Raw genomic sequence first — 27,759 nt, 5'->3', positions numbered from 1 at the left:
ATTTATGTATGCAATGTTTTTAACCTACGAAAAAAATTATAACAAGTCTTACTTTAAAAAAAGTTTAAATTTATTCAAATATTAAATTAATTACAATTTATGTTTCGAAAAGATTCTACGAACCAAAAACTTAAATTGTTTCTCTGTCATGCTTTGATTCGCATTTAAAAACTTTGAAAATAAAAAAAATGATTCCTGGTAGAAGTTCAATCTATCAAAGAGTGATGAAAGAATTAGAGTTTACCAATAACTGGAATACGACTTTTTGATTTATTCAAACATTAAATTTTAATACTGAGTGTAATGAACCCCCATACGTTTTAAAGATACGTTAATAGCTAAGGTAAATTTGACGGATATATAGCAAGTATAACATTTCAAATTTTTTCAAATTATCTTGCTATAGCGACATTGTCTGCTATTCCTAAATTGTTTGCATCAGTTGTCTGTGAAATTATTTCAATTCTTTACTTTTAACTCGGATACACTGGTGACACTAGTCGAAAGCATCTTTATAGACTTCAGCATCGCATTTGACAAATAAGGTCATGGAATTTTTCTAAATAATTTGGGTAATATTGGTCTCAACAACCGATTTCTTATGCGTATATCGTCATATCTTGTAGAAAAATATTGTAGCTTCATGTTCAGGAACAACCCTTTATGTCAACTTAAAGTCAATTCTGGTGTACCTCAAGGAAATGGTCTTGGTCCATTAGTGCTTATATTGTTTATTAATGATATGCCTATTATTTCAAATAATTCTGAATAACTAGTCTTTGCAGATTGAGTCGGAAACCATTGTTTATCAGTTTTTTGTTGTTTTGTAGGTTTTCGTGTTTGGTTAAAAAAGTTGCTAGTGGCATTTTTTTAAGAAATTAATTTAAAATTACCAACAATATTTTACACATGATGAAATAGTTTGATTTCAAAATCTATTTTTGCTAACGATATTTTTAGTCAATATCTACCAATTAAATAAGAATTTCGTAAAAGATTTTATTTGTTATCAAAACAAAATAGATGGAGTTTTGGTAAGAACATTTTTCACAGAATAAAATAATGTTGAAGTCAATACCTTCATTTATTCAATCGAACATCAATTTCTTACCAATTTTGCGTAAGTAAAAAAAAACAGTACTCAAAGTTGGTAAAAATTGATTTTCGACACAAATATCTTTTCAAAAATTTTAGATTATGACTTCCAATTAGTTTTGACTTATGAGAAACATTGTTTTCAAAATTCTGAAAAAAATTAAAGAATAATTGAATTGACAGTTTCTTACAAAAAATAAAATCATAAACAAAAAAATTAATAAAAATTCAAAACTTTGAGATATTGTATTTGAAAAATTTGTTTTTCGACTAAAAATCTATTTAGCAAAACTAGATTTTCAAACTAAACTATTTCCTTATATGAAAAATATTGTTTTTAATTTTAAAATTACAAACTATTAAGCAATACAAATCGACTGACGGGATGGGAAGTTATTAGTGTGGGTCGCATCTGAGCCTTTTTTTACGTAACAAAATTGTCAATTTGATTTCTCTCGAACGTACGTGCACAGGCACGCACCTTAGACATCTCTCTAAAATTCTTTTATTTAGACTCTGGGGACCTTGAAACGTCTAGGATTGTATAAATTTTCAATTCGACAAATCGACCCGACTACAATAACTTCCTATTGGAAGTTAATGGCAAGAGGCACTATGTTATTATAACGGTTTATTTTAGAACAGTTAAAAACAAGCATTCCCCCCCCCCCCTTAAACGGGAGAATCAATTCAAAAAAATTATTACTTAAAACGGAAAAAAGTAGTTAAAAAACAATACTTACAATTAAGTATCATACGTTTTTTTTTTTAAGCCAACATTCTGTTCTATTAGCCAGATTTCAAATCAAGTCAAAACTATGCATAGTATTTGAAAAATTTAATTTTAAACTGAAATTTGAGTACAAAAAAAGTTGAAACAAAAAATTATCAATTTCATTTCAAAAACTATAGTTTTTTTTTTCAAAAACTATACTTAGTTTTGTCTTGATTTAAAAAAACAAGCTAAAAGACAAAAGTTTTGGCTTTAAAAATGTGTGAAACCTAGTTGTAAGTATCACGGGAGGAGATAGACCCCCCGCTTCCGTAGCTTGTTTTTAACTAATAAAACACTTGGTTTCGGGATCCGTATGTTATTAATACTCTGCATGTTTCTTTTGTCAGGACAATTCTTGAAAACACTTGCGTAGGCATAGGAGCCATACTATTAAATTGATATTAACGATTTGATGTCCATTAATTCTTTGACGATTATATTTTAATCTGAGTCAATATCGCCAAAGGTCCTCTAAATCATATAATCAATAAATTTAACAATTTCTTCATAATAATTGACTCTACAAATGATAATCCTGGTTCTCTATGAACTGTTGAGTCATCTAAATTTATTAAAATTCCCTTAAAAATGTATTAAAATATTTGTTGTGTTTAAGAACCTAATTTCCAAAGCCCTTATATTATAACGATCTATGTATCCAATAAAGCTTCTTTTTTATCGATACTCAATTAGTTATTATTTCTTTTTATCAGTTAAAGCTCTTTTAGTTTTATTAATTTAAAAAACGGAAGCTTTTAACTGTGTGGCATTATCATATTAACGTTCTTCTTAATTCAAAAAAAAGTCCCAATAAAAGGTTCGACTGACGTGACTATAATTCTATTTTGTCGTTACTCATTTCCATGTCCCCATAAGGTTTAAGTTTTTTTGTTGTTGTTTTTTCAATGCCCTAATTATTATCTATCTTTGGTATTAAGTAGATACAAATTAAAAATGCGTATATATAGTAGGTCTATAAATCACTTGTGTAAATATTTTCAGTTTATTAGCAAATAATTCAATTCAATATCTTGTTTAAGCTTTATAGGGGTTTGAAACTTTTCGTATCTTGAGCTTGGTTGTTTATTCTAAAATTTCAACGAAAAAAAGAACAAACAAAATAAATATCAACAAACATAACACTTCATTTCTAAACTGATGGCTGTTATCATTTTTTATCAACTTTTTAACTTTTCACAATCATTATTATATTATACCTAGACCCACCTTGCCACCTAGACCTATGTACTTGGTTATCTAAGGGTTAACATTTCTTTAACATTTTGATGATAGAACAAAAGCTTTTGTCTCTTAAAGGTATCGAATCAATTAATATTTTAATTTTGTGTTTTAGTCGTAGGTGATTGGACGGAATGTAAGGTAACGGTACAAGAGACGGGTGATAATAAATTATAAAGAGTGGCACAACGATTAAAAGGTTTAATAGCCTTTTGAATTAATAAATTCAATTCCAGTTTTTATTCATTTATGTAAAGATAAGATCAAAAAGAAAAAAAATTGTATGGATACCTAAAATTAAAAAAAAAAATGAACCAGAAAACCCAATTCAGGCCGACCCGAAGAAAGAATAAGTTCACAAAAGAAATTTAACTGCGATCAGTTAGTACCTAAGGTCTCGGGAGCCAAGAACATAACATTTCTTTTATTGGCGAAAAAGTTCAGTGATAAGCGTGAATTTTGATTTTATTGATTGCAAAACTGGAGGACACAAATATTTGATACAAATTTCAAATTTCAAAACCAAAGTATGTACATCATTTAAGATTTTGAAAAAAGTGTGGTTAAGTTAAGAAAATGAAATTTTTTTAAATAATAGTGAATGAATTGAGCCTTAGCTTTATAATTTAATTTATAATTCAATTTATTTTATACATTTGCGTAAAGAAGATACAATTTATGATAAATGGTGTTTACATTTTTTATGACTTAAAACCATAACATTAAGCTTCTGATTATGTGTTTTTTGAATTTTCTTCATTTTTGAATTTGCTTCATTTTTGTTGACACGTTGATAACATAAGTTATACGGTTTTTAAACATTTTTATTTACTCAGTTTTATTTTTGTTTTGTCTGTTTCAAAATTGCTTTATCACAATACTTTGTGCAAATCTAATGAACATTTTTGAAATTTGATATTTTTTGTGCAGAATGTAAGGGTATTCAAATAAAATAAAGTTTGTACAAAATGTAGTTAATCTTGGAAAAAATTGAGAATACAATTTTTTTTTTCAAAAAAATACCAAAATGACACGTTTTTGACAAAAAAAAGTGTTAGGTATTTTTTTTTCAAAAATGTTTACACAAAAACAAAATTTCTTAGAATTAAACAAAATATTATTAATAACGTTTTGTTCGTAGGATAAAATAGTTTAAAGATAATATGATTCCATGTTCTAAAGTTACTTCAGTCGATAACCATTTTTTATCAGTTTTTTTGTAGTTTTTGTAGATGTTCGTGTTTTTTTTCAAAAAAGTTTCCATTAGATTTTTTGTAAAAATTTAACAAAATTAAACAATGATATTTTGCATATGAAAAATTAATAGTGTTTGACTTTAATATTTTTTCTTGTTAACGACATTACACATTTGTATCAATATTAGCCGTATTTTTTGAAAGTTTTAACCATACTTATAATATAGGGTCTAGGAGTTTGTTTCTTTGTTTGATTGTTTGTTTGCTTGTTTGAATCTTTAAATCTCATGAACTACTGGTCCGATTTGAAAAATTCTTTAGTGTTAGATAGCTCATTTATTGAGGAAGACCATTGGTTGTATTAATAACATTACACTAAGACTAATATGAGCAGAGCATAAATAAAGAATGTTCCAAAACCGGGATTTTTTTCCTATTTAGGAGCTTCATCTTCGTGTTCCGCAGAAAGAGTAAAGATTTTGCTAAAATATGTATAAGTCTGCTACCAATTTTTTTTTTTCAACATTTATTAGGTTAGGTTGGAATGGCTGTCCAGATGTCATTGACGCACGTAGACCTCAAGGTTCCATTGTGATACCACAAATAAGGTTACTCATGGAAGAGTAATGAACTTAAACAAACCATTTCGTACTTTTAATAAAGTTAGAGAGACGTTTTGTGTCAATCGTTGCCAGTTCATAGGTATTATCGAAGAAGGGATGTCCGAGAAAGTTATTCCTTCTAATGGAGAGTGCTGGACATGTACATAGAAGGTGTTGGACTGTTTCCTCTTCCTCCTCGTTCGTTTCTCGTGCAGCTTCTAAAAAAGTCAATTGTGTAGACCCCTAGCCTCAGAGTATGTCTTCCTATTAGGCAGTGTCCTGTTATTACTCCAATTGTAGAGCTTATAATTTGTCTGCTCAGGGATATCAAGCCTTTTGACCGTTTTAAGTCTATGCTAGGCCATATTTGATTAGTTGCTAAGCAGGTGGTACACTGTGATCTAGCCATCTAGCATTTGTTGATTCTAGAGCATATTGCTTGAGAAGATATTTGCATGTAGCAAGTGGTGTTCATATGTTATGCTTTTGGCGAGCTCATCGGTTTTGCAATTTCCTGGAATGTCTCTGTGGCCCGGCACCCAAATGAGGTGAATATTAAACTGTTCCGTCATCTCATTCAGAGATGATCGACAATCGTGGACTGTTTGAGAGTTTGTGGAGACAGACGCGAGAGATTTAAGAGCAGCTTGGCTGTATGAGAAAATTCGTATATCCTTAAAAGATATAACGTTTTCTTTGAGCCAGGATAGTGCTTCTTTAATCGCCTATACTTCTGCCTGGAATACACTACATTGATTGGGAAGTCTATAGGATAGACTGAGATTCAGTTGTTCCGAATAGATACCACTTCTAACTCCGCGATCGGTCTTTGAACCGTCTGTATAGAAGTGTACCGCATCGTCTTCCAGGGGTCTCTCTTTTTTCCAGGAGGATCTTGAAGGGATGGACACATGTCAAGTGGTGTTAGGTTTAAAAGAAGTCCTCCTGTGAAGCACATACCTGCTGACCGCTGGATTTTGATGAGCTTTTTTAGATTTACCATCTTGTCCAGTGCGGTCCACCATACGACAGCTCCATAAATGAGTATCGGTCTGATTACCGAAGTGTATAGCCAGTGGGTTATTTTTGGGGAGAAGCCCAATTAGTAGAATTTTTTACTCTTTCATCAATATTTGCCTTCCAATTTAGTTTTTTGTCTAAAATGAGGCCTAAATATTCAGCTTGGTCGGAAAAGCTTAATGGTATTCTTCTTATCTTGGGTGGGCTAATCTGAGGAATTGTATATCTTCTCGAAAAGAGTATTAATTCTGTTTTATGAGGATTGACGTCCAAGCCACATTGCTAAGCCCATTTTGTTAACCTATGTAAGGCATTTTGTAGGAGTTCCGAGAGAACTTGGGGGTATTTCTCATACACAGATATTGCAACGCCGTCAGCATAGGCAATCACCTTGAAACCCTCTGCTTCCAATGATTTATGTAGGTCGTTTACTACCTAAAAAAAGCGAAAGGACCCACCTTGGGGGGTGCCTCGATTCACGATCTGGTGGTAGTTAAACTTCTCATGCTAGAAGTTATTGTCCTGCTTTTGAGCATGAGACTTATAAGATCTCAACATTTATTAATATTTTAATAAAAATTAAACAGTCAGTGTTTTTATAAAAATTAAAATCTACAAAAATACTCCACAAAATTGGTAAATTGATGTTTGATCTTCGATATTTCGTGAATAAATAAAGGTTGTCACTGTAAAATGTTTTCATTCTATGAAAGAATGATCTAAGAGAAATCCAATCTGTTTTTTTTTTATATAAGAAATAAAAACATTAAAAAAATGCTAATAAAATTGATAAAAATTGGTTTTCGAATTAAAATTTTGTTACAAAAATCAAATTTTAAAATCCAAAATATGTTATAATATCAAAAATATTGTTGGTAAGGGAATTTTTAGATAAATTTCATTGACAACTTTTTTTTACAAAACATGAAAACCTGCAAAATTAACAAGTACACAAAATATTGGTATTCATTTTTTTTTTTAAACTTTTAGACGAATTAATTTAATTTTCTTTAAAAAAATAGATTTTTATAAAAATGTCTCTTAATTTTTTGGCTCTTGTCTTCTTTATCATAGAACCATTGTTTTGTTTTTGAGTTTTCTGCTGCCCCAGCTCTTTTAATTTCTTAAGAATTTGATGGTCAAAAATATCATTGTTATTATATTTTATTTATAATGAAAATATATTCAAACTTAATTTGAAACATTTTATATACACAAAATGCACTTAAAAATTATTCGCTCCGACGAATTACAAATACAAAATTTGAAACATTAAAGGTTTTTGGAGAAATCAAATGGAATTTATTTTTTTTAAAACAAACTTAAAAAATATATTTCTAAACAGGCTCTTTGAATACATGACCTTTGAACTTTGTGGAACACAGTTGTGCGTTTTATTTGTATTTAAAAAAGAGGCTGGAATGCGATCCACACTGATAACTTCCCATCCCGTCTGTCGATTTGTCTTGCTTAAAAGTTTGTCTATATGTACTAGTATCAATTTTTACCAAATTTGCGTACAATTTTTTGTATATTTTATTTTTTATGAAAAAACGGACTGTTAGATTTTTAATAAATTTCGAAATATTAGGAAGAAGAATTAGTAAGAAGCTATTATCTCAAAGGTTTGTAAAGATATTTGAGTCGAAAATCAATTTTTACCAACATTTATCCATTTTTTATAGGTTTTTTTTTTTGTAAAAAAAACTGACAATTCGATTTTTCTCAACATTTGTCCCAATGTTACGAACAAAATTTCTTATGAATAAAAATTAAATAGAAGCTATTATCTCAAATGGTAGACATGTGCATTCAAGAGGACAAAAGCGTCCACAGGTTTTTCTTAAAACCCACCTCTGTCTATCAACTCCTACTCTCACCTCCCCGCGGTGATCATCGGGTGCCTAGTACCTCATTTGGAGATTGGGTTCCAACCCCAGTGGAAAGTTGTTGGGGGCAGCAAACGAGAGAAGTGGGAGAGGTATTTCCACTTAGGCACCTCTCCTTATCCAGACGGCAGCGGAGGAATTCCCCAGATGGAATCAACGTTGGCGTCTACAGTTCCAGTAAGGTTGAACTACTTAGTGAACACCTTATAGGGCTTCTTCGACTTATTCGGAGCCCAGGCCTATAAGGAGCGGTTTTATCCGGCTCCCCATCCTTGGAGTTATACTTAGGATCTGGCCCTCCAGGTTGGAGGTTGTGCGTCGGGGTGATTTCCTGGCCACGTAAAAGCTTTCATAGTTACGAAGCACCAACAAGCCGCGGATACGGACGGATTTACTGTTGACAACCAACGCAAACGAATAAAGGACAACGAACTTCGGATATGCACGTGGAATGTTAGGTCCCTTAACAGACCACGTGCCTCCGAAGAATAAGCGGAGGCCCTAGAACGATATAAAACAGATATCACCGCCATCCAGAAAATACGATGGGATGGGCCGGGCAAAAAGAGGATGAAAAACTGCGATATCTACTATGGTGACTGCTAAAACGAAAACCAACAGCGCTTATTTGGATGCGGATTCGTCATCGGAGCCAGACTTTGGCAAGAAGTCTTGAGCTATAGGTGCATCAATGAGCGCCTCATGACCATACACATCAATGCTAAATTCGGCAACATAAGCTTGATATGCGCGCACGCCCCCACAGAAGAGAAAGACGACAACACCAAAGATATATTTTTCGAGCTCCTAGGCAAAACATATGAGCAGTGTCTTAGCAACGATATTAAAATTGTCCTAGGCGATTTTAATGCCAAGCTAGGAAGGGAAGATATCTTTGGTGGAATAATCGGGAAAAACAGCCTGCACGACAACACTTCCGACAATGGATTCAGGCTCATAGATTTTGCTGCGGGGCGAAACGTCATGGTAGCTAGTACGCGTTTTCCACACCTCAACATCCACAAAGGAACTTGGACTTCTCCAGATCAATCTACCGTCAACCACATTGACCATATTGCGATCGCCAGACACGCTTCCAGCATTATGGATGTACGAACTTTCCGAGGAGCTAACATCGACTCGGACCACTACCACGTTGTAGCCAAGGTAGCACTTCGGATTTCCAGACCCAAGGCAAGACAGGGAGGTGCTGGGAGAAGGTACAACGTCGAACGGCTACAATCGCCAGAGATCGCCAAATCCTTTTCCGACCGAGTTACAAGTAACCTCTCTCGAAGTTCTCTGCCGCCAACACAATGTATCAAAAACAGTGGCAACATTGCCAAGATGCAATCAAAGAAGCCGCCTCTGATGTGCTGGGTTTCAAACAGCCACCAACAAGGAACCCCTGGTTTGATGAGGAATGTCGGCAGGCAAATGCAGCCAAACAACAAGCAGGCAAAGCGGCGCTGCATAAAAGGACGAGAGCTGCTCGTGAGCTCTATGAGCAGAAGAGCGAGAGGAACGCCGACTTCTCAAAAGGAAAAACAGAGGGCATGAGAAGCGTGTCGTCGAAGATGTTGAGAGGTATAAAAGCAGGAATGAGGTTCGAAAGTTTTATGAACAGGTGAAACGAAATTCACAGGTACAAAAACCTAGAACCGAAGGCTGCAAAGACGAAAGTGGAAACATCATAGTGGAACCGCAGTCAATGCTGAGGATATGGAAGGACCACTTCTGCAGACTGTATAAAGGCGATGAAGAACTGAATTCCGCTGTCAGGCAAGATGACCCATTCGATATAGACGACGAAAGCCAACAATTCCGTCCTCCCGACTTAGACGAAGTAAAGATTGCCATATCTAAGTTGAAGTCTAATAAAGCCGCTGGAGCAGATGGCTTGCATGCCGAGCTCTTTAAAGCAGCTGGGGATAAGCTGGTTAGGAGCATGCACTAACTTATCTGTAAGATATGGTCGGAAGAAGACATGCCCGATGAATGGAACCTCAGTATTGTTTGCCCGATCCTGAAAAAAGGAGACCCTCTAAACTGCACCAACTATAGAGGAATAAGTCTACTTAACATCGCCTATAAAATCTTCTCTGCCGTAATATGTGAACGTCTAAAGCCCATCGCCAACAACCTGATAGGTCCTTATCAGTGTTGTTTTAAACCAGGAAAGTCCACAGAATAAATATTCACATTACGGCAGATCCTGGAAAAAACTCAAGAACACCAAATCGACACCCACCATCTTTTCATCGATTTCAAGGCCGCATATGACAGCATCTACAAGGACGAGCTGTATAGAACCATGTCTAGTTTTGGCATCCCTGCCAAACTCGTCCGTTTGTGCAGGATGACCATGGAGAATTCACGCTGCTCCATAAAGGTTGGAAACAACTTAACATAACCTTTTGTTGTCAAAAAAGGTTTTAGACAAGGTAATGCTCTGTCATGCGATTTTGTCAACATCGTGCTTGAAAGAATAGTGCAGAGCTCACACGTCAACACTAGAGGCACTATCTTTCAAAAATCTGTCCAATTACTGGCATATGCTGATGACATTGACATAATCGGAAGAACTCAGCGTGATGTCAATAGGGATTTTGTGAGTATTGAGGCAGAAGCGGCAAAAATGGATTTAACGGTGAATGAGGGCAAAACAAAGTACATGCTGTCGTCTAGAAAGGTTATACAACACCGACGTTTTGGTCAAAATGTCACAATCGACAGACGTAACTTTGAGGTAGTCAAGGACTTCGTCTACCTAGGCTCCGCTGTAAACTCAGAAAACAACACCAGCGCTGAGATCAAACGCAGAATAACTCTTGCTAACCGCTGTTTTTTTGGACTAAGAAAGCAATTGAGTGGTAAAGTCCTCTCTCGAGGGACCAAAGTGTTGCTATATAAGACCCTTATCATCCCCGTCCTGCTATACGGATGAAAGCACCTTGGGTCGCTTCGAGAGAAAAGTTCTTCGTGTGATCTACGGTCCCGTATGCATCGAAGGGGAGTGGAGGAGAAGATGCAACGACGAACTGTACGGGCTGTACAGTGACGTAGCCAGAAGAGTAAAAGTCCAACGACTAAGATGGCTGGGTCACGTAGAGTGCATGGAAACCAATGCTCCGGCCCTTAAAGTCTTCGAATCCGCACCCACAGGACAGCGCAGTAGAGGAAGACCACGGATCAGGTGGCGTGCACAAGTGGAAGGTGACCTCACCCAACTTGGAGTGTGAAACTGTAGACATCTACCTAGGGACCGAGCTAGATGGAGAAGTTTGTTGGGTGAGGCCCTAGTTCACACAGGACTTTAGCGCCACCTGATTAAAAAAACAGGAACAAAAACTGTATTGAAATCAAACGTATTTGATGTTATGCAAAATATTATTGCGGTCTTTTTTTTAATTTCCAGTAGATACCTTTTTTTACAATGCCAAAAATCTACAAAATAAAAAAATAAAAAATAAAAACAGATTAGAAATTTTTGTCGACTCTAGAGAACAAAGAAAGCCATTGACTTCAAACTTTTGTTATCTTACGCAAAATGTTGTTATTAATGTACGGATGGGAAGTTATCAGTGTGTGTAGCATCCTAAACTTTTTTTTTTAATTACTATACAAGGTGTCTCATTTTGACTTTTCCAAAACTATTAAAGGTCATGCCATGTCATTTTTAAATGTATGCGAAAAAATTGTAATCTTTTGATCTTTAAATCAAACCCAGTTTAGCATTCAATATTCAAGGATTGCTTTAAATGGATGTTGGCTCTTCTTTCGAAACGATTGTTTGTTTTTTACCTTTTTAAAAATTATATAAAGTTTAGCACAGATATACTCAAAACAATGAATACATAACATAATATAATTTGATTGATCGTTGTATCGTTCAATAAATTCGTTAATTTTTATAATGGCATCCTATTGCAGGAAATCGTTTGTTTAATTTTAACAAAAATGTTAATTGATTGAAGTTATCTTTTTGTTAAATTTTAAAGTATACTCAAATCTAAAGTTCCGTTCATAAACATCTCCAATTAAAATGATGTTAAGTTCTTATCATTTCCAATTTCGTGATTTATAGAATGAAAACTTTTTTAACTCTGCCAATTTCACTCATAAAACTTGTAAACTCATAATTATTACAATTTTACTATAAACTAAGTGTTCTAAAGTATAGAAGAAATACGTGTCAAAAGGAAGTGCAAAATAAGAAGGTTTTCAAATTAAGATGTTTTGGCCTTTTTCACCAGTTTTCCAAAAAAATTCGTTTGAGTTTGATTGTTAAAATTATTTTTTGTACAAAGAATCGTTTGAAAAATAATTCCGAGTTCCTGGAATTTTTGTTTGCAGTCTACTTTATCGTCTAAAGCTTTCGAAAACAGATAACTTGAAATTGAAATACTTGAAAAAGAAGTCCGCATGCTCAATTTACATAAAGAACCTTAAAATTCTTTGTATATTTTGTCCCGAGGTCTGGAGGAAGTTCGTAACAAGTTGTTTATTTTAAAAGAGGATCAAGGGTTGAGGTTTTTATCAGTTGAGAAACTATGCTGAATTCTTCTCTTTTTTTAATTTGTATTATTTTTTAGTTAAGGACATTTATCTATGTATATCTATTTTTATAACCCAATTTTTATATATTCAATAAATTCTAATTAAGTCCATAGTTGCATAGTTATGTCTTAATCAGTGAATTTATGCTTTTCGTATATATGTTTTTAATCCAAATATTTATAAATGTTTGTAAATATGAGAGAAAGGTTAAGAAACCGTTATATTAATTTATGTTAATTTTCGAATCTCATAAGAAGAATTTTATGAATAAATCAGAATTCTTTTTTTATAATATTAAATGGTGCATATTATTGACCGGTTAACTGAGAATTAGAATAAAATAATAATAAAATTAAATAGAATTTGGAACAAAATGTAGCTATTTATAAAACATGCTTTAACTTTTCGAAAAAATTTGAGATCTCTTATCGTTTTAACAAAGCTACATTCTTACCCATAACATTTAACTATATTCCACACGTCTAAAAATACACACTTTATGTGAAGAACTTTGCTGTTAAAGCGCATATGAAGTACATCAATAATTCTGCATTAGCTTAATAAAAATGATTTTGATAATTTGAACGGATTTAAGCCTATTGCTAAGTACCTCATAAAGGAACAAAATGGTTTCTTAAAATTTTAGTAATTTACTTACTCCATGTGACTCATTTTAGAAAAGATAATTTTTTAGACAAAATTAAAAAAAAAAAACGCTATCAAAATTTCAACCTCCTTCAAGTGTCCTAAAGTCAATAGATAGGGAATTAAAAAATTTCACTACACAAACAAAGAATTGGCTCTCGGAAGTAGTTTAACTAAATCTTGGTTGAATTAGTACAAGTGACCGAATAGAACACAAAAAAACGATTTTGTTATAAATTTACAATGGCTTCTTTGTGGTTAAATTATGGTTCAGAGTTTTTAGAGTAAGGTAAATCAATTTCAAACCCCAGGAAATTATTTTTAATAAGTTAAAAATTATCTAAACGTTTTAGATAATACCCGTCTCGATTTATGTTATTAAAGCAATATTCAAGTTTCTTCTAGATTCTGAACTATGACTGCAAAATACCTGACATCCGATAAGATAAAGCTTTAGTTCGTAGATATTTTGATTTGGCTGGGATTAACCTCAAGTTATTCTTCTCAGAACAATGTGTTTTGTCCGGGTGTTAATTCTCAATCATTTCCAGATTACAACTTAAACGAATTTGTAAATCATTCCCATATAAATTTTGATATTTCCAAGAAAGATCATTTATACACATTGAAAACAGAAACGGCCCAAGAATAGACACCTGAGGAACACCAGAAAAAAATTCCAAAAAAAGAGGAGGTTTCCCATAGGTGCAGCTTGACTTCTTCTCGAAAAGTAGAAAAACATTAAAGTGTTATGGCTAAGTGTTTGAAAGGTTTTAGAAAAATCAAGGATAAAACCTTACCATCGTCGAATGCACAACTTGCGTCATAGCCGATACTGAGCTGTGATTCTTTCTAAATTATAAAAAATAAAAAAAAAAAAAAATTTGTTATAAATGTGGAGAAACAAACCACGAAGTAAAAGAGTGCACAAGTGAGATTATTAAGTGTATAAATTGCAGTAGAGTTAAAACAAAAACAAATTTTGACAACATAAATGTTGATCACGATACAAGAAGTATAGATTGCCCGGCGTATAGAAGGCAATTACAATCTGAGAGAAGTAAAATTAACTACTAGCAATTATCAGAAATTAAATGTTTGTGTCTAAATATTCAGGGATTGATAAATAACTTCAGTGAGCTTGAAACCATTATAAATGAGAATAATTTTGAATTCATATGTCTGACCGAAACCCATATAACAAGTGCAAATGAAAATAAAGAAATTGAAGTTCAAAATTATAGTGTAGTGAGATGCGAATCCATATCTACATATACAGGTGGTGTTGTTTTTTACATTAAAGATGGTTGGAACTATGAAGTGTTGCAAAATATTGTTATTGGAAAGCAAATATGGTGGTTATTGATAAAAGTGTCACACAAAAATTTAATGTTTGTACTTGCTGGTCTATACCGATCTCCTAGCTATAGTGAAACGATTTTCTTAAATTATTTCGAAAATTGGGTTGATAGTTCCAACTTTGCTCATAATTCAAATTTAATAATAATGGGAGATGTTAACATAGACTGGTTTAAAAATAATTCATTCAAAAAACAAATAAGTAGTGTATTTAAAGACAACGCGCTTCATCAGATGGTTTTTGAACCCACCAGAATCACAAAGAATTCAAGATCGTTAATCGATTATGTAATTGTAAACGACAAGACAAACATAAAAGCAAATACGGTGAGTGAATTGAAAATCAGTGATCATGAAAGCATTTTAGTAAAAATCAAACTTCTTTCCGATATCACTTTAGAACCTAAATCAATAACATTTTTGAAATATGACAGTGAACAATTTTTGAATGAATTGCAAACTAAAAACTTTTATTTTGAACAAGATAATGTTGAAGTAAATTCACTTGCTGTCAAATTTAGTGAAAATTTCATAAGTGTATTGCTAATGTTTATAAAAACTATAACTATTGAGCAAAATCAGAACGAATGGTTTTCTGAAAACTTAAGAACATTAAAAAACGAAAAAATATTAGGATATCATATCGCGAAATTGTCTGCTGATGAAAATGATTGGAATTCGTATAAGAGGAAAAGAAACCGTTTTAAAACTGCCTTGGAGACCGCAAAAAACAACTTCGTTAGGAGAAAAATTGATAGTTCGAGAGATCAACAAACTATGTGGAGAAATATTAAACAGTTAATACTTAGAGAAACACCTAAAGAAATAAAAGAAATTTATCATAATAATACAGAGTATAGAAATAATATTGATATTGCTAATGTATTGAATAATTTTTTTGTAAAAAGTATAACTGAAATTAGAAACCAGATACAAGATATTGAGTATGTAAATCAAATAGATGATTATTATTATATTAAATTTGAATTCAAACAATTAAACACACTAGAATTAAAAGAAATTATGAAATTGATGAACAACAAAAAAGATACAAACTATGCTAATATTAGAATGTATTTAGATACTTTTGAAATCTGTGGAAATTTATTGACAAAGGTAATAAATAATTCAATTCTTGAAGGAATTTTTCCAGATTGTTGGAAAGAATCAACTATTGTACCAATTCCTAAAGTTAAAAACACCAAAAACGCAGAAGAGTTTAGACCTGTTAATATGTTGCCACTAGAGAGTAAGATTATTGAAAGAGTAGTTTACATACAATTGCAAAAATACTTAGAATCATTCAATCTTATATCACATTATCAATCAGGATTCCGGAAAAACCATAATTGTGAATCTCTTCTCAATTTAATAATAACTAAATGGAAAATTGAAATACATGACAAAAAGATAATTGTTGCAGTTTTTTTGGATCTGAAAAGAGCCTTTGAAACAGTAGATAGAGATATTCTTTTAATGAAGCTAGAGAAATATGGCATTAGGGCAAACGAACAAAATTGGTTTCGATCATATTTATACCAAAGACGGCAAAAAACTAAGATAAATAGCTGTTTTTCAGACTCTATAGATATAAATTGTGGAGTACCTCAAGGATCTCTGCTTGGAGTCCTTTTGTTCTTAGTTTACATAAATGATATGGAAAAAGTTATTGAATTGTCCAAGCTGGTATTGTTTGCCGATGATGCCCTTCTTTTTGCTTCAGGAGACACTGCTGAGGAATGCATTATAAATAATGATTTAAAAAATTTGCAACGATGGTTCAATATGAACAAATTGAAACTTAATATCAATAAAACTAAAGCAATGGTTTTAAATGGTAAATCAAACAGTGATATTTGCATAAATAATCAAAAAATTGAAATAGTAAGTGAGATTAAATACTTAGGAGTCTTGATTGATAATGGTTTAAGTTTTAACTCTCATGTTGATTATATTTGTAAGAAAATTGCCAAAAAAATTCACTTTTTTGGTAGAATCAGAAAAAGAATTTCAAAATCAACTGCTATAAATGTTTATAATACTATTATTAAACCTCACTTTGAGTATTGTTCTAGCATCTTATTTATGTGCAATAACACAATGATGAATCGCTTGCAAAAACTTCAAAATAAAGGAATGAGAGTAATTTTGTTGTGCAATAGACTGACGCACATAGAAGACATGTTAACACAATTATATTGGCTCAGTATTAATCAAAGAATTATATTTAATGTTTTGTTATTTGTTTATAAAATGAAGTTTAACCTCTTGCCAAATTATCTATGTGAAAATTTAACTTATGTAAATGAAGTCCATTCTTATCAACTAAGAAATGCAAATGATTTTAGATTATTAAACTATAGAAACCAAAGAACTAGGAATATGGTAATGCATAAAGGATTATCTATTTTTAATAGCTTACCAAATGAAATAAAGAATGAATTCAATATAGATAAATTTAAAAGACTAACCAAAATATATGTTAAAAATAGATTTTAAGATAAAAATATGTATTTTTAAATAGCTTTTTTTAGCTAAATAAAGTTTAATAAAAAAAAAAAAAAAAAAAAAAAAAAAATCCGATTGGTTGAAAGATTATTATTTTGTATAAAGCTTGGTATCTAGATATGCAAAAGTTGTTCTAGGACTGTATTCACGGGGAGTTGGGTAGGTGATTTTTTAAGTACAGAGGTAACTTTGCAGTTTTTCAGTTAGAGGCAAAATAACTTGTTGTAATGATTGTATTAATGATGTAGAATTGTTTAAAGAGATAATGGATATATTTCATCGAAACCTGTTGCTTTCGATTACATTTTTAAGATGTTGGCAACAACATAGGTTTCTTCAATGTTTTGAAATTGATTTAAAAATTAAATGATGTTTTACCATTGATACATGGGTTTGGATTGACATTTTTTCACTGTTTGGACGCATCTACTCCAAGATCTTGGATATTTAACCTAAGGGTTTTAGAGAATAGGTCAAAACTCAAGTGATTTGAGTATATTTGAATTTAAGCTTGTCTTATTTTTATGCAGAAATTGTTTCGGAAGTCCCGAAAAGTGTTGTGAAACTCTAACAATATATCTTTGTGTATTTTATTTTTGTATTTCTTGAGTAAACTACAAATTATGCTGGTTTAGTTTGACTCCTGAGTTTCTGATTGATAGACCATTTCTCAAGGTTAAGGTTTGTTTGCTTTCTATTTTTTTGTAGGCAGTCCGATAAACTGACGTGAAAAATGCTTCAATTATTATCCTGACTATCTTTTAAAATCAAATATAGAGAAAAACATAAAAATTTTAGTAGCAACTTGCATTTAACTCTTTTAAGGTTAAAAATAGAAAAATTTAACTAAAATGCATCAGTTTAAAAATATTTCCTGTTTTTTTAAATACCAGAAAGAGAAAGATTTCAAAAAAAACCTTACATTTTAAACAAATTTATTTTTTAATTTAAGTTTAATAATGTTTTAAGTACGTAGTTACTTTTTATTGTACTTTTTAAATTTCAATTTCGTATACAAAATATTATTGATTTTCGAGATACCGAATTTCGAAAAAAAAAAATGGTTAATATTTTGTAAAATATCAAAAATAAAAAGAATGACATTCTTGATAATGAAATATTACTAAGACTGTATGAGAGCTTGTATGGAAATTATTGGCGTCGGTTGATAAGTTTTTGAGATAATTTGAAAACAAAAAAAAAAGAGGCTGGGATGTGACACACACAAAAGTTGTCAGTTGAATTATTCTAACAAATTTTAAACTTACCAACAATATTTTTCAAATAAGGAAATAGTTAAGTTTGAAAATCTAGTTTTGTTGAATACATTTGTATAGAAAAACAAAACTATGGAATATCGAAAACAAAATTTTCTGTGAAATAAAAAAGGTTTGAAGAAAATATTTTTAATTTTGAAAAGCTATTTGAGTCGAAAGTACATTTTTACCAACTTGAGTAGATTTTTATTTTTTATAAAAAAAAAACTGTCAATTCCATTTTTCTTAAAATTTTACCAGATGTTAAAAACGTTATTTGGTGTTGCAAAAAATTGTTCTCTAGATTAAATCATTTTGTGTTCGTAAAATTTTCGAGGTGACAAATTTTTTTTCAGTTTTTTTGATTTATAAAAATAATCGTCAGTCGGATTTAAAAAAAATATATTTGTTAAGTATTACGTTACAATATACTAAACAAAATTTAAATTAAGTCTTTAGCGTAATTGGTTCGTGAGATATTTAGGGTTAACCAACATTTTCACGGTAATAAAACACCCACGCAAATTCAGAAAAGGTTTTTGAGCTATGGACGACGGGGACATACCGACGTCGAGAACGTACGTACACACGCACGCACATACATCTTTCTAAAAATCTTTTATTTCGACTCTAGGGAACTTGAAACGTCGAGAAATGTTAAAATTTTCAAGGAAAACAAAGGCAATGCTGGCAAAATCTCACCCAAGAGTTAAACTAAGTTAGAGACAGTCGTGACTTTTGGAAGATAGCCAGAAGATTAAATAGCAAAGAAGTAAATAATTGCTGTGGAATATACAAGTAAAAGCTGAGGTGATAGCAGAATACTTTAAAAACTTGTTAAACTCTCCTGGTAACCTAAATCATCACTTATTTGCCCTTCCTTACATAGAAATTGTGGAACTAGATGCGCACTATCACACTTTTAGAGGTAAAAAATGCACTTGACGCTTGAAAGCTGAATAAGGCTCCATGAATAGACCATTTAACATACGAGTTTTATAAGTACTCCACGAATAAATTCCAAAAATACCTTACTGGATGTTTTAATCATATTTTCGATGAAGGTGTGGTATTATCTTCCCAATTTTTAAAAAGGGAAGTGCAGAAGAGGCAAGTAATTGCCGAGGAATATCTTTCTTGAACACTGTTATGAAAATCTTCACTGCTTTACTTCTCAATCTCTTAACGAAATGGATAACGGACAATGCACTTCTTAGTGAGTTTCAAGCAGGCTTCCGCAAGGAATACTCCACTGTGGATAACATCTTCACGTTAACAAGCCTAGCTAAGACATTCCTTGATAACGGAAAAAAGCTATACGCTTTTTTCGTGGATTTTAAGGCTGCCTTTGATTCCATAGACAGAAATTCTTTATTCCTTAAACTGTACAATGTAGGAGTTTCAACGAAGTTCCTTGAAGTGTTGCAAAGTACGTGCGAGCAAAACCAAGCGGCAGTTTGGGATGGGAAACAATTGTTTTCCTGGTTTGATACAAAAATGGGCGTCAAACAAGGGTGTTTACTGAGTCGTTTGTTTTTTTATATTTCTTGATGACATCACTACCTCTCTCCCAGGAGTAATTGATTTCAATGGAATAATAATATCAAATGTCTAATGTATGCAGATGACATCGTCCTACTGGCAGAAACGGCAACTATGATGCAACTCATGGTCAACAAATTACAGCAATACTGCTGTAAATGGAATCTAAAGGCTTAAACCGACAAATCCAAAATTATGGTTTTCAGAAACACCACCGGAAGATACGCTAGGGATGAGAAATGGACCTTGGAAGTTGAGGAACTTGAAAAAGTCAAAGAGTACAAGTATCTAGGAGTAATCTTGACTCCCAAATCCTCTCTTAAGAAACACTTCAGAGCTAAGTTACATGATGCTAAAATGGCCATTAACTGCAACTGGAAAGGGCTCCTTGGTAAAAAGAACGTCGCAACAAGTATGAAATACAAACTTTTTGAGACGGTAGTAAGATCAATAAAGTGTTATGCCGCGCAAGTCTGGGGAGTTGTCCAACACGATGACGTTGAAAAACTGTTAAGATACTTCTTTAAGAAAATTTTCCGTCTCCCAGAAAACACTCCAACGTACATGCTCCATTTAGAGACTGGACTTCCTCCTCTCTTCTTGTACACTCTGAAACTTCACTTCAGCTACATAAGCAAAAAACATGGAATACTCCCATCAAAGAATTCCCAAAATAGTGGCCTCATATCGTGCAACGCAAGTCCCAGTTCTTTGGCGAGTGGTCAATATTATGCTTGGAACATAACCTAAATCAAAACATCGATACCCCCGAAAGATGGGAAGAAACCTTGGATGTCCTGTGGAACACTATTGAGGAAACAAAATTTGAACATTTCATGAACGAGCAAGACAAAGTGAATCCAGAAACCTATATCGAGTGCTGGATCACAACCTTTTAAGCAATTATTTTTACGACAACAACAGTATAGATACTATTTCAACAATCTTTAAAGCAAGAGGAGAGCTTTTGCACCTAAACTATATGCCCCATCGCTGCGATCGATCCACTGAATGTACACTGTGTAATCGACACGCAGCAGAGGACGTAAATCATTTTATTGGAACCTGCCCTGTTTTCAATGCCATTAGACGTGCCCTCTGGAATAAAATCTGTCTAACTATGGATGAACTCAAAAATATATTAAACGGTGACAGTAGCTGGTCGACTCCAGTCAGCTACGTTAATACCGCTCCCAAAGCAGGGGTTATTAACAAAATACTCCAAATGAAACAAAACTATTCAAAAAGATCTCCAAAACTAATAATCAATCATTGCACCGGTTTTGAAAACCATAAGCTTAAATTATTCACAAGAATAGCATTTTTAAAAACTTGTTTTTCTTAAAGCTTGCAAACATTTATGTTAAGACAGGTGTTTTTGAAATGAAATTGCTGAATTAGATCTTTTTATTTGAAAGCCCCATTAATATTTGAATGAAAACTTTCAAATTATTTTTCCATTCAACTCTTCAAGCAAGATTTTGTGATAAGCTATTCTTAACCATCCTTAAACCGTGCCTCACATGAATCCAGTAAATTTAAATTTAACATATTTTGAAGGGATTTTTTAAAGGCATGTACATGGAAAGAGAATTATTTCAAATACATAATTTTTAAATATATTTTCACATTTCTAATTCTTTAACTTTGTTCCTTTTTTTACAGAGCAACCAACACACCAAAGAAACTTACTTACAAAAGAAACATAATGTAACCCAATGAAATCCACATCAAACTATTAAACCTGTAGTAAGCAAATTCCTAAACAAAGAAGTCCTTCCAAAATATTACAATCAAAAATCAAACATTAAAAGTCTTAAAAATACAGAAATTTAAACAAACGCTTTCCAAACATTTAAAAATATGACAGCAAGCGCAGATTACCGATTACTCGGAAGGCCAGCTACGGATGGTAAGAAGACTTGAATTCCATTTTCAACTCCTTCATCTTAAAAAATAAACTTTTCTCTCCTTTTAGGCTATCGAACCTTAACCAATCGTCGATCTCTAGTCTGTCTAATAGTTGGCCTTGTAGTGGGCTTCTGTTTTGCTGAATTATTCCTTCTATCGACACCGAGACGTCCAGAATGGATGCCATATGTTGGCCATGACATTGGCAACATCAATGATCCTCACAATAGCCATGATTTGATCGAGGAATCTGGACCCGATGGTGAAATTGGGATGCATGCACATTCCAATGAGAACACTTCCATAGCCAATCAGTTGTACAATGAAGTTCGGGTCTTATGCTGGGTCATGACCCAACCGAATAACCACCAAAAGAAGGCGAGGCATGTTCAACGGACATGGGGCAATCGATGCAATAAAGTGGTCTTTATGAGCTCGAAAGATGACCCGGAACTGGGAGCTGTAGCCCTGCCAGTTAACGAGGGTCGAAATAATCTTTGGGCCAAGACGAAAGAAGCCTTCAAGTATGTCTATGAGAATCATTATGATGAAGCCGATTGGTTTATGAAAGCTGACGATGACACTTATGTGATTGTTGAGAATTTGCGTCACATGTTGTATCCCTATTCGCCTGAAGAACCAATTTACTTTGGTTGTAAATTTAAGCCTTATGTTAAACAGGTTAGTATTAAAGTTTGTAACTGTCTAAGAAAATGATGGTTATAGCATCTTTTTGTCTTTTAAAGGGTTATATGTCTGGTGGAGCTGGTTATGTTTTAAGCAAAGAAGCTCTACGATTATTTGTTGAGAAAGCTCTAAGAGAACCAACATTGTGTAGAGCTGATAATGAAGGTGCAGAAGATGTTGAAATGGGTAAATGTATGCAAAATGTTGGGGTCTTTGCTGGAGATTCAAGAGATACAAATGGACGGGGGAGATTCTTCCCCTTTGTTCCAGAGCATCATTTGATACCGGGACATGCGGATAAGAGTTTCTGGTACTGGCAGTACATATTCTATGAGACTGATGAGGTTAGTTGCAAAAACTTATACAACTTACAGAATAATTTTTAATTAGCTAAGAGAGTCTTTAAAGAATTGAAAAATAGGAATTTATAAATTTACAGAGAATACGTGGGGATATAGCCTCAATGTTTAATAGACATTCCAACTTTTGTTCATATTGTTTCAATTGTTAGAGTTTCTGTAGATGTTTTTTTATAATTTCTTGCAAAATTGTAGAAGAATGCAATCTTTGGGGAATGCATTCAAAAGAAATCATTTATTGAATTTAATTTAATTATTGCATTCATTAAGTTAGCCTTAAGTTTTGACTTAAAATTTTTCAAATCTTTAATCATTTGACCTAAAAAAGGCGGGAATAATTTTTTTTACAAACATGTGCTGCAATCAATTGATTGTAATCATTTCAGACTCTATGTGTTATTTGCATTGTCTAGAAGTCTTAACATTTTTTTGGAAATTCACTACATAAAATATTTTGAAGTGGCCGATACACCTCTCGCACATCAATTTTCGGTATCAGACATCACTTTTCGTTGGACACTAAGAGATTGAAATGAAAATTTCAAAAGTATAAAGTTAAATTTCACTCAAGAATGCAACGATTCAAGCAAAGGCAAAGACTGGAAAGAATGCTAAAAATTGTAATCAAATGAATGGAGAAAAATGATTGCAATCTTTTTACCGGTGTACATAGATCAAACCAACCCCTGGTGAAAGAAGTAGACGGTACTGTGGAAAGTTCGGTGGATGAGCAAGTCAGAAGGTGGAATGAATACTTTTCCTCGGTTTAAAACCGAGTGCTTGCAAACAACGTGCAGCCGATACCTTTTGAAGCGCCAGAAGAAGCTAATCCTCGAATCCGCACCGCTTAAGAACAACAAAGCGGTAGGACTTGATGAAATTTCAGCAGAGCTTTTACAAGCAGCGCCAACGTCATCAAGCAAACTACTTCATCCGCTGATAAAAAAAAACCTAGAATACTGAAAGCTTCCCCGATGAGTGGAAGAAGGGAATTATCGCCAAGCTCCCAAAAAAAGGAGAAAGTGCGAAAACTGGAGATGAATTTGCGTTCTACATGCCGTTACCAAAATATTAGCAAAAGTCATACTGGAACGCATCAGAGAACACCTTGAGGCCACACTCGATGCCGAACAAGCGGGATTCCATGTTGGATCCTCGTGTATTGATGAAACACCTTGCGGATCATTATTTAACAGTGCGTTAAATATCAATCACTTCGAGAAGGCCTTTGATAGCGTTAACAGGGAGTATATCTGGTTAGCTTTGCGAAGGAAAGGCATCCCAGAAAAACTAATAGCTATAATTAAAGCAACATTATGATGGATCCTAGTGACACGTTCTGCACGATGGTAGGTTGTCAGATGATTTTGAAATCCGAAGCGGAGTCAGACAGGGCTGTATTCTGTCGCCAATATTGTTTTTGTTGGTGATAGGTGATGTACTGCGCTCATCGCTGTCAGGTAGCGGAGGGATCCAATGGACTTTGTAGGATCATGGATCTCCATCAAATCACAACAAGTGTGGAGAGAGAAACAGAAGTTGTGGAGCTGAAAATTAATTCGGACAAAATAAAAATGATCAGCCTCGGAACCCGACCATCCACTCAAATATATATTTTCTCGCAAACGGCGGAAAAAGTGAAGAGCTTTCAACAACTTGGAAGTATCGTTTCCATCGAAGGCGGAACAGAACAAGACGTCATCTGCCGCATCGTCAAAGCAAAAGCGGCGTTCGGTATGTTGTCGAAAATTTGGAGGAATAACTTTATCAGCTTAAGGACAAAGCTACGACTGTTTCGAAGAAATGTCGAATCTGTGCTTCTTTATGGGTGCAGCACTTGGAAGGTTACTTCAGCCATAACAAGAAAGCTGCGAACATTCGTGAATAGATGTCTTCGTACCATCCTAAGGATTTTCTGGCCAAACCCAAATCTTAATAGAAGTCAAGTCAGGAACCTATAGAATCTATAATACGAAGGTGTAAGTGGCAATGGATTGGACATACGCTTCAAAAAGGTAACGACTGCTTTGCAGGCCAAGCAAGACAAGAATTGGAGGGAGCTAAAACACATCTCCCTTTTAGCGTAGTAGAGCTTATTTGATCCACTTTTAAAAATAGCCATTTTTAATAGCCATTGTTAATTATCGCTGCTTTAAGTCTTTAAGGCATTTATTCCACCAGTTATTAGGTGGTTTCTGTTGTTATCTTGTTCCACTCATCCAGATAAGTTTTCTTGGTAATTTCTATTGGAAATTTGGTGCTTTCTTCTGTTCCTGCCAAGTAGTAGGCACAGATTTTCGATGACATTCATATCCGTGGACTGTCCTGGCGGTTACGTTAAATGAGGGCAATTTCAAACCAACCAGGATTTCACAATATCTACTTAGTGCTTCACATCGTTGCCATAGAGCTATCGAAAACAATTTTGTACGCCCAGTTTCTTCACGCTTTGGATCAACTTTTTATTTTAAATGATCAAGTACAGAGTTTTGTCCATGATTTCATCTATCAATTCTATATTACCTTTTTTAACGGACAAACAGCCCCAAACTATTACGCTGGCGCCACCGTGCTTCACTGTAGACATAATGTTCTTTTTTTTGAAATCTGTATTAGGTTTACGCCAAACGTTAGAAATACCAACACAACCACAAATACTAAAATTGGACATGTCTGAACAAATATCAGAGTTTCAGAAGTAAGAGTCCTTAGAAAAGATGTTCCTTGGCTTTTTCTAACCTACTCGAAAGTACGCAGCATGTTGTTTGGGAAATTCACAGCTTACATAATTCCTCAAGAACCAGGGAAATTGTTTTGGCTGATAACATTGGGTTTTTGTGCACTTTTTGAATTACCCGTATCTTGCGTTCTTCTCGGTTTGTCTTCATAGAGATATTCATGCACAAATATATTTATGTTATGCTACACTGTTGTAAAACTCATGTTGACGGCCTTAGCAATTTTCCGCCGTATCATACCCGTGGCATGATGGTTAGTGCGTTGGACTAAGAAAATCACATCTGTCGACTATCAAACTGCACGCTGGGATACATTAAAAAGGCACGACTGCATTTTACAATGTACTAACTGCCAGAGGTTTGGCCATGCCAATGCCAACTGTAATATGCAGTTGCGTTGTGTGAGGTGCGGAGAAACCCACAAAGTAGGAGAATGTAAGCTGGGGAATGAGCGGGTTGAGGATTTGACCCTGCTCAAGTGTGTCCTTTGTGGAAACCAAGGACACCCGGCTAGCTATAGGGGTTGCCCTAAGGTCCAGGAAATGAAACAGAAACAGGCCAGTCAAAAAGCCGAAATAAGTCGAACAGTTCGACAGGCTCCAACACAAAAATTCGTAGATCCCAAATTTTCCTACGCCCAAATGGTGTCAGGGAATGGGAACACGAGACATGCTCCACCAACGGTTGCCCCAAAGGCCCCTGTGCCTAAGGCACCAGAGGTGCAGCCTGACATTGTAGCCTTGTTGTTGAGCATTCAAGGTCAACTAACAGGACTGCAAAGTCAGATAAAGGAGCAAGGCAAAAGGGTAGATCATCTCTACTCTTTGTTGCCTGGCCTGGCGCAATTTAGACAATAATGGGCGCGCTGCCGGAGACGCGCCTAAAAGTCCTAGCTGTGAATGCAAATTCACTGATTAGGATTGAACGAAGAGCCAAAATGTTCCAAGTGTTGAAAGACTACAGTCCCGATGTGTTTATGGCTAGCGAAACTAAGCTAAACCACAAACACAAATTGACTCATAAAAATTACAATATCGTAAGAAGAGACCGGCCCGATTCCACTCAAGGGGGCGGTGTCGCTCTCTTTATACGAAAAGGCATTAATTATAAAGTCATATACAACAATGAATTGCGAAAGCTCAAGACGCTAGAAGTTTGCGTTGTATGCATCTCTCTCTCTCAAGGGAAGCGGATGTATATGATTGCGGCTTATGCGGCTGGAGCTCCGCAGGTCACTTACTTTGCATCAGAACTCGAAATTGTTTTTAGGGAACTTAAACTGAGCTTGGAAGAAAACTATTTCATCTTGGCCGGTGATTTGAACGCAAAACATGAAGATTGGGGAAATCAACATAGTAATCCCAGACGTAACCATCTTTTTAATTTGATGAATCTTTACGGCGTTGAATATGGCGTCGACCTGCTGGCTAGTGAAGAGTCATCGTATCCAAGAAGTGGCTAATTTCTGGATCTTTTGCTGTACGACATAAAACTGACATTTACAGACAAAGTGGGTAATCACCCTCGAAACTGCTCACAGAAAGTCGAAAACGACAGTGATAACTGCGAATGCAGATTCCGAACGAACGCGTAGAATTAGAGGAATACGTTTTAACGCACTCTTAAAATTACACTAAGATGCGTTGGCCTCGTTTCACGAACTTGACAAATACAGAAATTGACCAACATTTATAACAGAGGGACGAAACAATAAAACGAACGATGAAACGGACAATACCAAAGTACAAAGAACGGGACCAAATGAACGCATACAGAAACGCGACTATTGATGCACTGCGAAGGCACAAGAGTGACTTACTGACAAGACTCAAAAACTTGTACAGACCACTTACAGACCCACACGACTTGAATGTTAGGACACTGACGTCGTCAATAAAAAAATAAAAAACTACAGGTTATCAATCAACAGATGCTGGGACGGCAAGATCCGGTCAGTTAATTCCAGTGACCCTAGTATGTTCCCCAATATCAACAAGATATTCAGGAAAAAAGCGATAATGACCTTCCGTGTTTTAAACTCCAAAGACCTGAAGAGAACAGAGACGTACTATTGACAGCACAAATAGATCCTGAAGAAGCCATCTTTGACGATGACTTTTACATAATTGAAGATCCGAATAAAAAAATGGAGGCGGTGGGGGCTGCTTTCCAGCAAGTGTACATGGTGAATGTTAGCATTCGCCCCAACCACGACCTGTAAAACAGAGCCCTACTTAATCGCTTTTACCTCCGTATTGATATCACACATTGGCGATCTGAGAACCGCGGTTTCATGCGGTTCCATGACGATTCCTTGGCAAATGCCATAATCGCCGAGCAAACGGGACCAATTCCATTGTTATTGACGAAGGTTGAGC

The 27,759-nt window shown here is 34.1% G+C and overlaps 1 protein-coding gene across 12 annotated transcripts in view; it reads left to right on the top strand.

Moving 5' to 3' along the window:
- Window positions 1–27,759, top strand: part of LOC129953749 (glycoprotein-N-acetylgalactosamine 3-beta-galactosyltransferase 1-like) — a 72,708-nt gene that overhangs the window by 41,876 nt on the left and 3,073 nt on the right. For 11 of the 12 annotated variants that reach the window (XM_056067171.1, XM_056067179.1, XM_056067181.1 and 8 more), the window contains 3 exons: window positions 21,352–21,598; window positions 21,665–22,278; window positions 22,344–22,628. In XM_056067171.1, the coding sequence (XP_055923146.1) occupies window positions 21,550–21,598; window positions 21,665–22,278; window positions 22,344–22,628 (948 nt within the window). In that variant the 5' untranslated portion in view covers window positions 21,352–21,549. Of the gene's footprint in view, window positions 1–3,226; window positions 3,637–21,351; window positions 21,599–21,664; window positions 22,279–22,343; window positions 22,629–27,759 lie in introns of those variants that run through there. The other variant, XM_056067178.1, reaches the window with a different exon arrangement.

This window comes from Eupeodes corollae, chromosome 1, assembly GCF_945859685.1.
Source record: "Eupeodes corollae chromosome 1, idEupCoro1.1, whole genome shotgun sequence".
Lineage (NCBI taxonomy): Eukaryota > Metazoa > Arthropoda > Insecta > Diptera > Syrphidae > Eupeodes > Eupeodes corollae.
This window is presented reverse-complemented; position numbering and strand designations above follow the sequence as displayed.